Source organism: Microcaecilia unicolor, chromosome 5, assembly GCF_901765095.1.
Source record: "Microcaecilia unicolor chromosome 5, aMicUni1.1, whole genome shotgun sequence".
In the NCBI taxonomy this organism is placed as follows: Eukaryota; Metazoa; Chordata; class Amphibia; order Gymnophiona; family Siphonopidae; genus Microcaecilia; species Microcaecilia unicolor.
In genome coordinates, this window is record NC_044035.1 from 217,590,186 (window position 1) to 217,603,631 (window position 13,446).

At 45.0% G+C, this 13,446-nt stretch overlaps 1 protein-coding gene across 2 annotated transcripts in view; it reads right to left on the minus strand.

Annotated features, from left to right (window-relative positions):
• Positions 1-13,446, minus strand: part of DNMT3L (DNA methyltransferase 3 like) — a 232,382-nt gene that overhangs the window by 73,883 nt on the left and 145,053 nt on the right. For both annotated transcript variants that reach the window (XM_030204938.1, XM_030204937.1), the window contains one exon: positions 3,398-3,486. In XM_030204938.1, the coding sequence (XP_030060798.1) occupies positions 3,398-3,486 (89 nt within the window). The remainder of the gene's footprint in view (positions 1-3,397; positions 3,487-13,446) is intronic.

Genomic DNA, 13,446 nt, shown 5'->3' on the forward strand with positions numbered 1-13,446 from the left:
CTCTGCCTGGCTCTACTCCCACCCTCAAAATATAAACATATTAGCTAATATGGATTGTCAAGCTCTGTGAGATGAAGACTTTCTCTGAAGGTAGTCAGAACTCCCTTTTACCAAGATTGGCAGAAAGCAACGTCCCTAAGCCACTGATGCTGGCACCCTTCACATGCTTAGCTGTCGGTGGCTCAATGATGCAGTTGCCGACTGCAGAGCCTGATAGAAGGGAGTTCTGGCCGTCTTTGGAGGAGGCCCTCAGCTAGGGATGCTTCCCACCAGCTATACAGCAAGGGTCAGGACCGGTGTTAAAATGTTAGGGCCCAGATCAGATAATAAAGGAGGGCCTCCCTCCCAAATTCCTTCTCCTCCATGCCTTCCCTCCAATTCTCCACCTGCCATTACTATCACACCCACAGACCCTCACCAAATACAAAACAAGGGATCACAAATTAAAAATAAAAATATTTAGACAAAAATTGAACTGGGAACCCCAAGAACTTAAACTTAGCATGTACTGCAACACTGGAGAAATAAAAACAGAAATACATTTCCTTTTCTACTGAAAACATTACAAAGATATTTGCTATGTACATTTCCCAAAGCTAACATATTTCATTTAAAACATTCAAAATAAATGGGTTTTCTACCTTTGTGGTCCGGACATTTTATTTTTCCATCATGTTGGTTCCAGTTCTGTTTTCCTGTCTATCGTCTGCTAATTCTCCTTCAAGCAGCTGCTGCCCATTTGTCTTTTTGCCTCTCTCTTGTCTATTCCCTCACTACATCTGCCTCTGACATACTGATCGTTCCTTTTTAGTTCTTTACTTTTTTTTTCTTTTCTGCCTCTGTCAAATCAAATTTCACCCTCTCACCCTTTTTAAATTTCCATCTTCTTCTTTCACCCACTAGCGCTCCCATTTCCCATCTTCCCCAACCCTCCATTTCCTTTCATCTTTAATCTACTCCCCATTACCATACCTCTGTAATCACTATCTGCTCCTTCATTTCCTTGCCACCCTTTCCTGACCTCTCCTACATGGTTTTCACCATTCCCTCCACCCTTCTAGCCCAGCAGCTGCTCCCTATTTCTCCCCTCCCCATTCTCATAGCCTGACATCTCCCTGTCCCTTCTCTCTTCCCTCCTGCTCTCTCCCCCATGGTCCAGCATTTCTTCCTCTCTCTTCCCTCACTCCCATTGTCCAGCATCTCTCCATTACTCCCTTCTGCTCCTGGATCCAACATTTTCCTGTTTCTCTCCACTCCATCTCCTATGTATCTCTCCCTCCAGCTCATCCACCCCCATGTCCAACATCTCTCCCTCTCTCTCTTCCTCCCTCCCTTGTGCCCAGGGTCCAATATCTCTCTTCCCCCACCCTCCATGCAGCATTCTCTCCCTTCCTCCCTTCTACTGCCATGTCCAACATTTCTGCCTCTCTCCCACTGTCCATTTCTCTCTCTCCCTCTCTTGTGCCCTGAGTTCAACATCTCTCCCTTCCTCCCCTCCACCATCATGTCAAACATTTCTCCCTCCCTCCACTCCATATGCAAAATTTCTCCCACTGTCAATTTCTCTCTCTTTCCCTTGTGCCCTTGTCCAACATCTCTCTCTCTCCCAAAGCAGCATCTCTCCCTTCCTCCCCTCCACCATCATGTCCACCATTTCTCCCTCCCCTCCAACCCATATGTAAAATTTCTTCCTTTCTCGCCCCTCTCCACCCCATTGCTGTATCTCTCCATTCCTCCTCTCCACCTCATGTCCAACATTTCTCCCTCTCTTGCCCCCTCCCCCCTTGCAGCATTTCTCTTTCCCTCCTCCACCCCATATACGATTACTCCCTCTCGCACCCCTCTCCCCATTGCAGCATCTCTCTTTCCCTCCCCCACCTCATATACAAGATTTCTCCCTTTCTTGCCCCTCCACCCCATTGCTGTATCTCTCCCTTCCTCTCCTCCACCACATGTCCAATTCTCCCTCTCGTGCCCCTAGTCCATGCAGCATCTCTCCTTCCCTCCCTTACCCCCATATACAAGATTTCTCCCTTTCTCACCCCTCTCCACCCCATTGCTATATCTCTCCCTTCCTCCCATCCACCTCATGTCCAAGAATTCTCCCTCTTTCACCCCTTCCCCCATGCAGCATCTCTCCTTCCCTCCCCCACCCACCCACAACTCTCCCTATTGCTTCAACAGATCCCTGGCATCGATTCCCACACGCTGCCTGCTGCTAACCTGGAACCTACCTCGTTGCTGTGTCCTGCCCCCTCTGTCACAACTTCCTGTTTCTGCCTGGGGCTGGACGGGATGCAGCAGAGAGGAGGCTTCTGGATTAGCAACAGACAGCATGCAGGAATTGCTGCCAGGGACTCTTTGAAGTGAAAGTGACACTTAAACGAGGGAGATGCAGGACCACAGGCGCTGAGCTTGCTTTGTCAAGGGTGCAACGCTGCTGGGTGAGCTTGAGCCCAAACTGTGTGGGCCCAGGCCCACCTGGATCCACCCATGGCTAGGCTCCAGTCTCATCCCCCTAAGAGGTGAAAGTAACAGTACATAGCCGGCTCTATGATAGCTGCAGATATAATGGTCTTTTTAGAACAGCAAGCAGGTCCCTGGCATAGCCTAGTGGTCGATGCAGTGGACTGTAAAGAAGGGGACCTAGGCCCATATCCCGCTCTAACTCGTACACTTGCGGTGGAAAGTGTGAGCACCCCAAAAAACCTACTGAATCCACATATAGATGGCACCTGCAGCCATAAAGGCTACTGTAGTGGTGTACAGATGGGTACAGTACATTTTTTGCTAATCCTGGAGGACTCATCATACAATATAAGGGGATTATGAGGTGAAGTGTACCTGGAACCTTTTATGTGAAGTTCACTGCAATGCCCCTTAGGCTCTCCACTGCTCTGCTGAGATGACTGTGTGGCCAGTCTAGTAGGACTGCTGACCCTCAGACATCCCAAAGACTTGTTTTTTTGCTTGAAATGGCTCTAAAAGAAAGACGCACTGAGCAGACAAACATCTAAACTAGGGTGATCTTCAAACCACAAGATAGACATTTTTCTGGTTTGAAAATGACCATGTTTGGCACTGAAGTTTTGGGCGTTCTTTTAAAGAAAACACATTATTTTTGGCAGAAAGTGAACATAAAGATGGCAAGACCAGAGAGAAAGCATAAAAATCTGGGAAAAAATAAAAATCTGGAAGATGTAATAGGCAGACAAAGGGGGGGGGGGGGGGTTATGCAATAAGACCCAATGCTAAAATAACCTATTTTAATAGTAACCCACTTTGACAACTTCCCCCCTAACATGGTACATCTATAGTGTACCAAATACTCTGTCTCCATTATAATGTGAAAATTGACAGCTATGGAATGTATCAGCACTTTCAGAACTATACTTACATCCTTCCTTGTAATAAGGCTCACATCATGGACATATGTTATGCTCCCATTACCAAATGTATTCCCTATGAATCCCAGCTTTTTCATCTCTGAACAAGAGGAATGAGAAACACAGTTAACATCTCAATTTACATCATATAAACAACTTTTATTAAAAGTGATTTTCTGTATGTTGGATTTAGAAGCCCAACTCCGCACCCCACTAAAATACTTTCATGGCATGTTGAGAGATAGAATTGGAAAATATGAGCTCTCTAAAGAAGCACAGAAATGGAGCCAAGAATTAGTCTTAAATATGAGACCGGACCAGTTAGAATCATGTCTAATGTCAGTTTACCATTTAACAGACAATGCCAGCTGGTGGGAGTTACATTATAAATTTGTACTACGATTACACATCTCTCCTCACAGAGCCTATCGGGCTACTCTGCGAGAAAATAGTAAATGCCCAAGATGTTCAGAGGAGCAGGCCCATTTGGGTCATATGTTTTGGACCTGCAGGAGAATCAAACAATTTTGGATAGCCCTGACCAGGCATGTTTCTACCTTTTGGGAAATTGTTTGGCGCCCATCACCGGATCAATTGTTTGACATCTTCCACATACAGAACCCTATACCACGAGGCATGAAAATCTTTCTAAAAAAAGCTATGTTGATGGCAAGGAAGGTGATATTGCAGCTGTGGTTGGATCCGGCTGGCCCCACGATTGCACATTGGCGCTCGTCAATGATTCAATTTTGTACCTTGGAACGCTCAGGAATATCGGACTTAGCCTCAAAAAAAGGGGATGTATTTTGTTCAACTTGGGCACCTTTTTGGGACACATTGACACCATCAGCACGAAGCAAGATATTGAATTTATAAATTGGACTACTACTACTACTATTTAGCATTTCTATAGCGCTACAAGGCATACGCAGCGCTGCACAAACATAGACGAAAGACAGTCCCTGCTCAAAGAGCTTACAATCTAATAGACAAAAAATAAATAAAGTAAGCAAATCAAATCAATTAATGTGAACGGGAGGGAAGAGAGGAGGGTAGGTGGAGGCGAGTGGTTACAAGTGGTTACGAGTCAAAAGCAATGTTAAAGAGGTGGGCTTTCAGTCTAGATTTAAAGGTGGCCAAGGATGGGGCAAGACGTAGGGGCCAGAAGTTTATTCCAGGCGTAGGGTGCAGCGAGACAGAAGGCGCGAAGTCTGGAGTTGGCAGTAGTGGAGAAGGGAACAGATAAGAAGGATTTATCCATGGAGCGGAGTGCACGGGAAGGGGTGTAGGGAAGGACGAGTGTGGAGAGATACTGGGGAGCAGCAGAGTGAATACATTTATAGGTCAGTAGAAGAAGTTTGAACAGGATGCGAAAACGGATAGGGAGCCAGTGAAGGGTCTTGAGGAGAGGGGTAGTATGAGTAAAGCGACCCTGGCGGAAGATGAGACGGGCAGCAGAGTTTTGAACCGACTGGAGAGGGGAGAGGTGACTAAGTGGGAGGCCAGCAAGAAGCAGATTGCAGTAGTCTAAACGAGAGGTAACAAGGGTGTGGATGAGGGTTTTGGTACAGTGCTCGGAAAGAAAGGGGCGGATTTTACGGACTGAACATTAAAAGATAGATATGCACTAGCAGAAATAGTAAACTTCCTGGGGGGAGGGGGGAAGAGGGAGGAGGGAGGGAGGGAGAGGGAGAAAATATAGTAACATTCATGTTTGTTTATTCTGAGAAGAGACCAACTGTTAAATATGTTTTTCAAATTTGTAAAATTAATCTGCCTATTAATAAAAAGAGTTTAAAAAAAAAAAGTGATTTTCTTGTTTCATTGTGTGCAGAAACACCACATGTACAGAAGATACAAGTTATATTACTGTATTTCATTGGGTGGCATATCTCATATAATGCTGAAACACAGTTAGAGCTCAGCGTGTGCAGAAGTGTTGTGGAGATCTTTGGGAAATGGGCACTGCCCTTCTACAACACTTACACAAAAAATGTCACTAAGTTCATTCCTGGTATCAGGAATTTATTCTGCCAAATTATAAACCGGTTACTACATATTTTATAACTACATATTATAGACTATTGCAATAAATAGAGACAGTAGAGATACACATCACAGATTTTTGGAGAGATAGTCATCGGGAATAACTTGTCCCAGTACCTCCAAAGAGTAATATTGCTAACTAACCCCCAAAATATGTGTAGTCATGGGTATCTCTTATCCAAAAATGTTCAAAGAAAGTGAAGTGTCCCCAGGTGGCCTTTCCTGGGAGCTCACTTCTTTCTTCTTGTTCTTCTTATAGTCAACATTTTTCTTCTATTCTTTGTTGTTGAAATTTTTTCTGTTCTTCTGCTAGTGTTATCTGTTCTTTCTGCCACTGACTTCTGTGACATAGCTCTATATTTGCTGAAGGCACTGGACTAATCAGATTGCAGGCTCTGCCCCAAATGGTATAGTCATGGAAGGGATGTTTTATCCGATAGGCCCATACCAAGTCAAAACAGTGAGGGGTTCTGGAGGTGGACATAAGCTCTGGGGGTCGGGTTGTTCTGCATGTCAGTCTCACTGCCTCTACAGTCCCCACCTGCACAGGAGAGGCTGATAGCCAGATATTTTGAAGATATCTCCAGTCAGTCGCAGACAGCAAAAGCCATAACTTTCACGTCAAAGAGAGGGCTCACGCCTGAGTACTGTCTACCAATTGCAGGCTTTTGTTTTCATCCAAAAATAGAAAAAACCCGAATAGGAATTAGTCAATTGATCAATAGAAAAAAATTCCCATAGACAAAAAAAACAGTAAAAGTGCAGCGAGTATGCAAAACTACTAAATATTATATAATGTGAAGTGAAGGCCTCAGTGTGAGTTATGAGACATACTATACTGCAAGACAACTGATTAGCTGCAATGCTCTATAGTCTGTGAAGTGAATCGTTCCATTTCAGTTCACTCACAGCTACACAATCACAAGGCTTCTCTTGTGTTAAATGTTACAACCGATGTAACTCCACATGTAAAAACTAATAATAATTTTTTAACTGTAGTTTTAAACACACTCAATAACACTATCATTCATAGGGGCCGGCTCTATGGGTGCTTGAGCACCCCCAATATTGAGAAAATTCCTTGTTTATGTCCAGGAAGGGGTTATTTCCACTAGGTTTAGCACCCCCAATAATTGCGAAAAGCTGGCTCCCATGCTATCACTGAAAGCTAAACAACAGCTCGGTCCTCCTACAAAAAGCAAGCAACCCTTTAATTCACAGCTCATTAAAAAGGGTGCCAAAAAGTCAATCAAACAGGGTACACTTATCTTGAAGCATCTTCCCAAACTTCCTTGACAAGAGATGCCAACCAGTTCTACAGATCCATTTCAAAGAAAAAAACCTTCTTCTTCAGGAACCTGTTGTTTTACTTGGCTCTCTTATATTGGTTAATACACATGAAGTCCTGTGATGGTGTGGTTGTGAGTGAACTTGAAACGGAACAGTTCACTTCACAGAGTATAGAGCATTACAGTTGACCAATTGGCTTGTGGTATGTCTCATAACTCACACTGAGGCCTTCACATTGAAAAATATTTAGTAGTTTTGCACACACTCTACACTTTCACTGTTTTTTTTGTCTATGGGATTTTTGTTCTTTTGTTTTCATCCATCACCCCTGCACATTCCTGTTCATCAAGTAACTGGCTGTACCTTACAAAGTCATTTTCTTTTAGCCAGGCATCTCTGAAGCAAATCAGGCAATTTTCTTTGGTTTTGTTCATAATCAAAATTGAGTCTGCCCACAGTGACCTTCTGTTGTCCAAAAGCCTGGGATAAACCAACAACTTGGTACTCTCCATCCCCTCTATCAATTCTGTCTCCCAGAGCTCCAAAGGTGGACACTGTAACCCATGGTGGTACCCTTAGGAAGAAGACCAAGATAGCGTCATGAACTCCAGCAATGCAGCCGACCCCGGCACTGAGGCAGACCACTCTCGAAGGTCGTTGAACTCCTGCTGTTCCTGCCTCAAATCTTCCTTCAGCTCTGTCCACAGGAAGTGTGCCTAGCAGCAGTATTAGCAGTGTATCACTTAGCCCCCCCCCCCCCCCCACCCCCAAAGTTTGGCTCCACAGCAACTCGAAAGCTCTGCTCTAGACAGAGGGCAAGGGACTGAAGGGGAAGAGATACTTCCTCCCTTGGTAAAGGGACCTCTGCTAGTGGCCTCTTCTCACATCTACCCAGATGGAAGACATCCTGAGCAGCAAGTGGTGAGCGATTCTGTCCAGATTGTAGTGCTTCTGGTATTGCTGTGCAAATGCTGCCCAAACTGTCAGTTGTGACTTTGGAGTCACTTTGGGATGCTATGCTGTTTCTTAATACCTCCTTGGCTAATGTGGCCAATAAATTTGTGGTTGATGTATCGAAAGCTGTCAAAACTACCGAGAAACCTTCTAGGGTACTGGAACTGGATACTGTATTGTATATTTTTAAGCTGTAGTTAGATATGGTTTTGTATTAGTTTTATATTATGTATTTTTGTCCTGTTTTGTGATTTATTTTTACTTTGTATGTAATTTTTGCTCTCCGCTTAGAATGATTCAGAGGGCTAGAAATAAATTTTATTATTGCTATTATTAACAACACACTAGTACATTTTTTTTTTTGTTACATTTGTACCCCGCGCTTTCCCACTCATGGCAGGCTCAATGCGGCTTACATGGGGCAATGGAGAGTTAAGTGACTTGCCCAGAGTCACAAGGAGCTGCCTGTGCCGGGAATCGAACTCAGTTCCCCAGGACCAAAGTCCACCACCCTAACCACTAGGCCAGTCCTCCACTGGAGTCAAAAATGGGAGATTTTCAAGAGATTAACAAGGTTCTTCTGTTGAAATGGTGCGTAAATATGTGTGTGAGATTTTGAAATTTCCACCAGACTCTTTACCCCCAGTGGCAAGGGCTCAATATCTGTCATTACCAGCCCACGCTGACTTCAGTGTGGTATCTGGAAAGGAAATATCATGTCTGAACTTGATGGAGTTCTTAGAATCTTCCTTGGAGGTTGTAACACAAAGGATCACTTTAATTGCTAAATTTGGCCTAGAGATGGACAGGTGGTTTTGATATGTTATTTCCGTGTGATGGATGAACTATTTTAGGATCTAAGATTAGAATATTTACTATCTCTAGAGCTACCCAGAAGTGCCACCAAGAGTTCCTAGTCTTATGTTCTAGGGCCTTGGTGCTGGACATGAGTTTTGTTCTTTGATTTCCTTGTATGTGTGCTAAAAATGTTTGAGAGTAAACATTATTTGATTTTTTTTATTATTATTTATTTATTAGTTTTAATCAAATTAAACAAATTATTAAATTTGAACAGGTAATACAGATAAGAAAAAATTTTTTTAACCAAAACATAATTTTCTCCCTAAAAAGGGAGCAAAATTAACAAAGAGAGGAAAAAAACTTAAATCTTCTTTAGACCACAATAAGTGGGGGGAAGGTCGTAAACTAGAATTTTCCAAGTAATTAAATAACAAAATATGCATAGCATGCAACCTAACTCACTTATTTTTCCATTATCTTCAAGTGGATTAACAGCTGGCCAATTTCTTTACACTTATAAATGCCTTCAACTGTTCTGGTTGATGAAAAATATACTTTAAACCCAAATACTTTACAGCGCATTTGCAGGGGTAATTAAGGTAAAAGGAGACCCCTATAGATATAACCTCTGTTCTCAATAATAAGAACAATTTTCTCCTTTCTTGAGTTTGTTTGGTTATATCGGGGTATATCCATACTCTCTTACCCCTGAACAATGCCTGCATTTTTTAAAAATATAAACGTAGCACAGCATCCAAGTCTTGCTGAAAAATAAACGACACTATTAATGTTGATCTTTCAGAGTTCACGTTTAGTTTTGTCTCTAATATCTCAGTAATGTTTAAAGAGTCCTCTTGGTTTTCCCTTGGGTTAGCCGGAAGAGAAGTTACAGATGATTTCTTTTGAGGAATATAGTATACTTTATTAAGTGGTGGAATGGATTCCGAGGAAAAACTTAATACTTCCATCAAGTATAGTTTAAAGGCATCAATGGGATTAATCCCCAGTTCTTTTGGGAAATTCAAGAGTCTCAGGTTGAGTCTCCAATTGAAATTTTCAACTTGTTCTAATCTACGTAATGTAGATGAATTGTCTTTTATTAATGATACGGAGACTTCATTTAATTTAATAACATCTTGCTTTAAACCATCCAATTGCTCCTTAGTTTCTTGCTGCGCTGTAGTAAATGTTTGGGATAAAGTCGCCACAGTACTTACAAGATCTTTAATTTCTTTTGCTGAAGTGGCCACCGTTATTTCCACTCTCTGGAGTGCAGTCAAAATGCTCTCCAGGGTCACTGCTGAATTATCCCCCGGAGTCCGGGCTTGGTGTTCAGCCCTCGACATCGGGCCTCCCTCAGCCTGCGCCGCTCCTGTTCCTCGAACCGAGACCGCCACATCGACCTCTTCCAGGTCACGCAGGTCACGCCAAGGAGGGCGCGCTTCGGGATTCGGCGGTGGTTGAAGATCCGGAGGGGAGAGAGTAACTTCAAGTCCCAAGTCTGGTATGGAATCTTCACCCACGGAGAAAGCAGGGCCCCTCACGGATAATGAGGTAGGTGGTTGCATGGCATATCTCTCGATGGACTGCTGAACAGGAGAGGACGTTCTAGTAGCCGAGGTTGCTACTTTGACTGTCCCCTTACGCTTGGTATGAGGCATAAGGATAAAGGAAAATCTCTAATCACAGCAGAAGAACGAGGAGCTCCAACGCAAACGCTCAGCATGCCGCCAACTTGGACATACCCCCAACAAACATTATTTGATTTTGATCCTAAACAATTACTAGAATTTCTGGTGTCCAGTGAAAAAGTGAGAATGCACACATAATTATCTGACAATCACTGTATGGCTGGCTTGGAGTTTCAGACAGAAAGTTAGCATTTAATGATTTTTTTTATTACCTTATTTGATTTATTTCATTATTCCCCCCCCCCCCCCCCCCCAAAGTTATTATGGTTGAATGTTTAGATAGACTATTCCTTCATATTCTGATTTGTGATTTCTTATTATACTAGTAAAAAAAGGCCCGTTTCTGACATAAATGAAACGGGCGCTAGCAAAGTTTTCCTCGGAGTGTGTATGTTTGAGAGAGTGTGTGTGAGAGTGACTGTGTGAGAAAGAGTGAATGTGCGAGTGTGTGTGTGTGACAGAGAGTGAGGGAGTCTGGGTGCGAGTGTGTCTGTGAGAGAGTGTGTGTGTGAGAATAAGAGTATATGTGTTTGAATGAGAGTGTGTGTGTTTGACTGAGAGTGTGTGCGAGTGCGTATGTGAGACATAGTGAGTGTGAGAGTGTGTTTCACACAGATACACTGTGTGTGAGAGTGTGTGTGAGACAGTGTGAGAGAGTATGTGTGCAATACACAGACTCTCTGTGAGACCGAGTGTATGAGACCGAGAGAGTGTGTGAGAGTGACTGTGTGACACATAGAGTGTGAATGTGATAGTGTGAGACTTAGTGTGTGAGAGTGAGAAAGACACTGACTGTGAAAGAGACAGTGTGTGTGAGAGAGAGAATGTGTGTGTGACAGAGATACATCCCCCCCCCTATTTCTGTAGTCTCAGGACCCCCTCCCTCTGTGGTATGAGGACCCCCTCCTCCCCTCCCCACCCTCTCAGGTTGCAGCCCCCCCTCCCCCCCTCTCAGTTCTCAGGACCCCCTCCCAGGTCTCAGGACCCCCTTCTCTCCCCTTTGGTCTCAGGATCTCCTCCCCCACCCAGCAACCTTCTGTTACTTTATAGGGGAGTCTGTCTTTATGGCGGCACAGGTGCGTGCAGGACCTTGTTTTTCTCTCACTGGTATGTGTGGAGAGGGTGGTTGCGATGTTTGAGGGTTGTTGGGGCAGCGTGGAAGGGCGTCGTGCAAGTTGTTTTTGCGGTGTGGTTCTCGATCGTTTCGTCGTTATTTATTCTCTGTTGCTTTTCGCTCTCATGTCTCGTCACTCATTAACCGGGAGGGCGGCTAATTCGCGAAGCAGGCAGGCTTGAGCCACAGCGGTAAGTCGGGAGGGCAGCTGTTGACCTTTTTTTTTTTTTTGGGGGTTCTGATGTTGACTCATAATGGCTAGGGCGACATCAGCCTGTGCTACGGAGCCTAGCAAACCAACTCCGAACAAGTCACGAACACAGGCAGCCAGACCCATAGAACGTTGGAGGTGGGAATTATTATATAGGATTCCATTTCTCTACTTGTCACAAATGTAAATTGTGATCAGATTATTGGAATAAGTAAAAATAAGAGGTGAAAAATAGAACTGCTGTTAATCTCAGTATGTAAGTCATACGCAACAGTTCTTAGAAGTGCTATTACAGCACAGAAAATGATGGCCTATCCAGACCATATGGCCTAGCCAATCTAATCGTCCATGCTAACTACTAAGCTCTGGAGTCCTTTCCTGTCCCTCAGAAATACTCTCCAATGAGTTCTTGAATTTGGATACTGTCCTTATCTTTACTACCTCCACTGGAAGACTATTCCATACATCTACCATCCATTTATTATTTCCAAGCCAATGAATGTTAAAAAGAAATAATACATAAAGGCCGAGATTCTGTAAATAGTGCTTACACCTGCAGAAACCTGGTGTAAATGCGACGGCTAAGTTAGGCACACTGAGGCTGTATTCTATAACTGCACACACAACTTTTCGGAATGCCCCAACACATCCATGGCCGTGCTCCATTTTGAGTTACACATTAGTAGAGTTAAACGCCATGACTTACAGAATAGCGTGCAACTAGATATATGCATTGTATATTCCTCCCTGTCATGCTCCTCACCTGTGCGCTCATTGCCCGCTCCGCGCCTCCGTGGGAGGGAGCGTCAGGCGTCGGCCTGGCCGACGGTCTTGTGGCCACACACCGCATCTTCGCCCGGGGGCATGGGTCAGAGGGGGCGCCGGCCATCTTGGCAGGGCCGTCGCCACGGTAACTCTTTCTCTTCTGGGTGCGGGACACGGGAACGCGGAAGGTCTTGCTCCGCCTCCAGCTGCCGAGATTGGGTTCCCGCACCACGGCTCCACCCCCCTCCAGCTGCCAGCCACTCCGGAGCCTCGCTCCTCAGCTGACTCCTGTTGCTCCCGATGGTGGGGGCTATTTAGGAGCATCTACTCCTTCCCTCAGGGCTTCGGCTTCTACTTTGGTAGATCTGCGTGTGCTCCTGTGTGACGTTGTCTACTGCTTGCTGCCTGACCTGATCTGACCTCAGCTGGGATCCTGACTACGCGCTGCCTGCTGCCTGACCTTTGCCTGAACACCGGATTATGCTCTGCCTGCTGCCTGACCTTTGCCTGAACACCGGATTACGCTCTGCCTGCTGCCTGACCTTTGCCTGAACACCGGATTACGCTCTGCTTACTGCCTGACCTGACTTTTGCCTGAATACCGGATAACACGCTGCCTGCTGCCGGACCTGACTTTTGCCTGAGCACCAGATAGTCTCCACCTGCTGCCGACCTGACCTTGGCCTGAACACCGGATTGCCCTCTGCCTGACCCCTGCCTGAGTCCTGACAACTTTCTGTTTGCCGCCTGATCTGTTACCTGCTTGAGTCCTGTTTGCGTCCTGCTCGCTGACTGACCTGGTTCCTGCTAGATTCCTGTCTACTCTCTGCTTGGTGCCTGACCTACGACTGCCTGTACCTAGCTGCTCTCTGCCTGTTGCCGTCTGACCCTTGCCTGTATCCGGAAGTCCTGTCGACTGCCTGCACCTGGGGGCTCAACCTTCGGGGCAACGGTGGTCACCACAAGTGAAGCCGCGGGGTTGCTCAGCTGCCTAATGGAGCACAGGTTTGAGTCTTCACCTCTGTGCTCCCAACGGACACAAGAACTCACGAACGTGACAATCCCTATGCTTATCTGCAGGCCTGGCCTGCAAGCACTCAGATCTGCTGTCATCAGCATAAGTTTTGTTTCTCCCTACTACAGCCTGTATACAGAGTACATGAGCCTTATCAGTAAATAGCAAATATT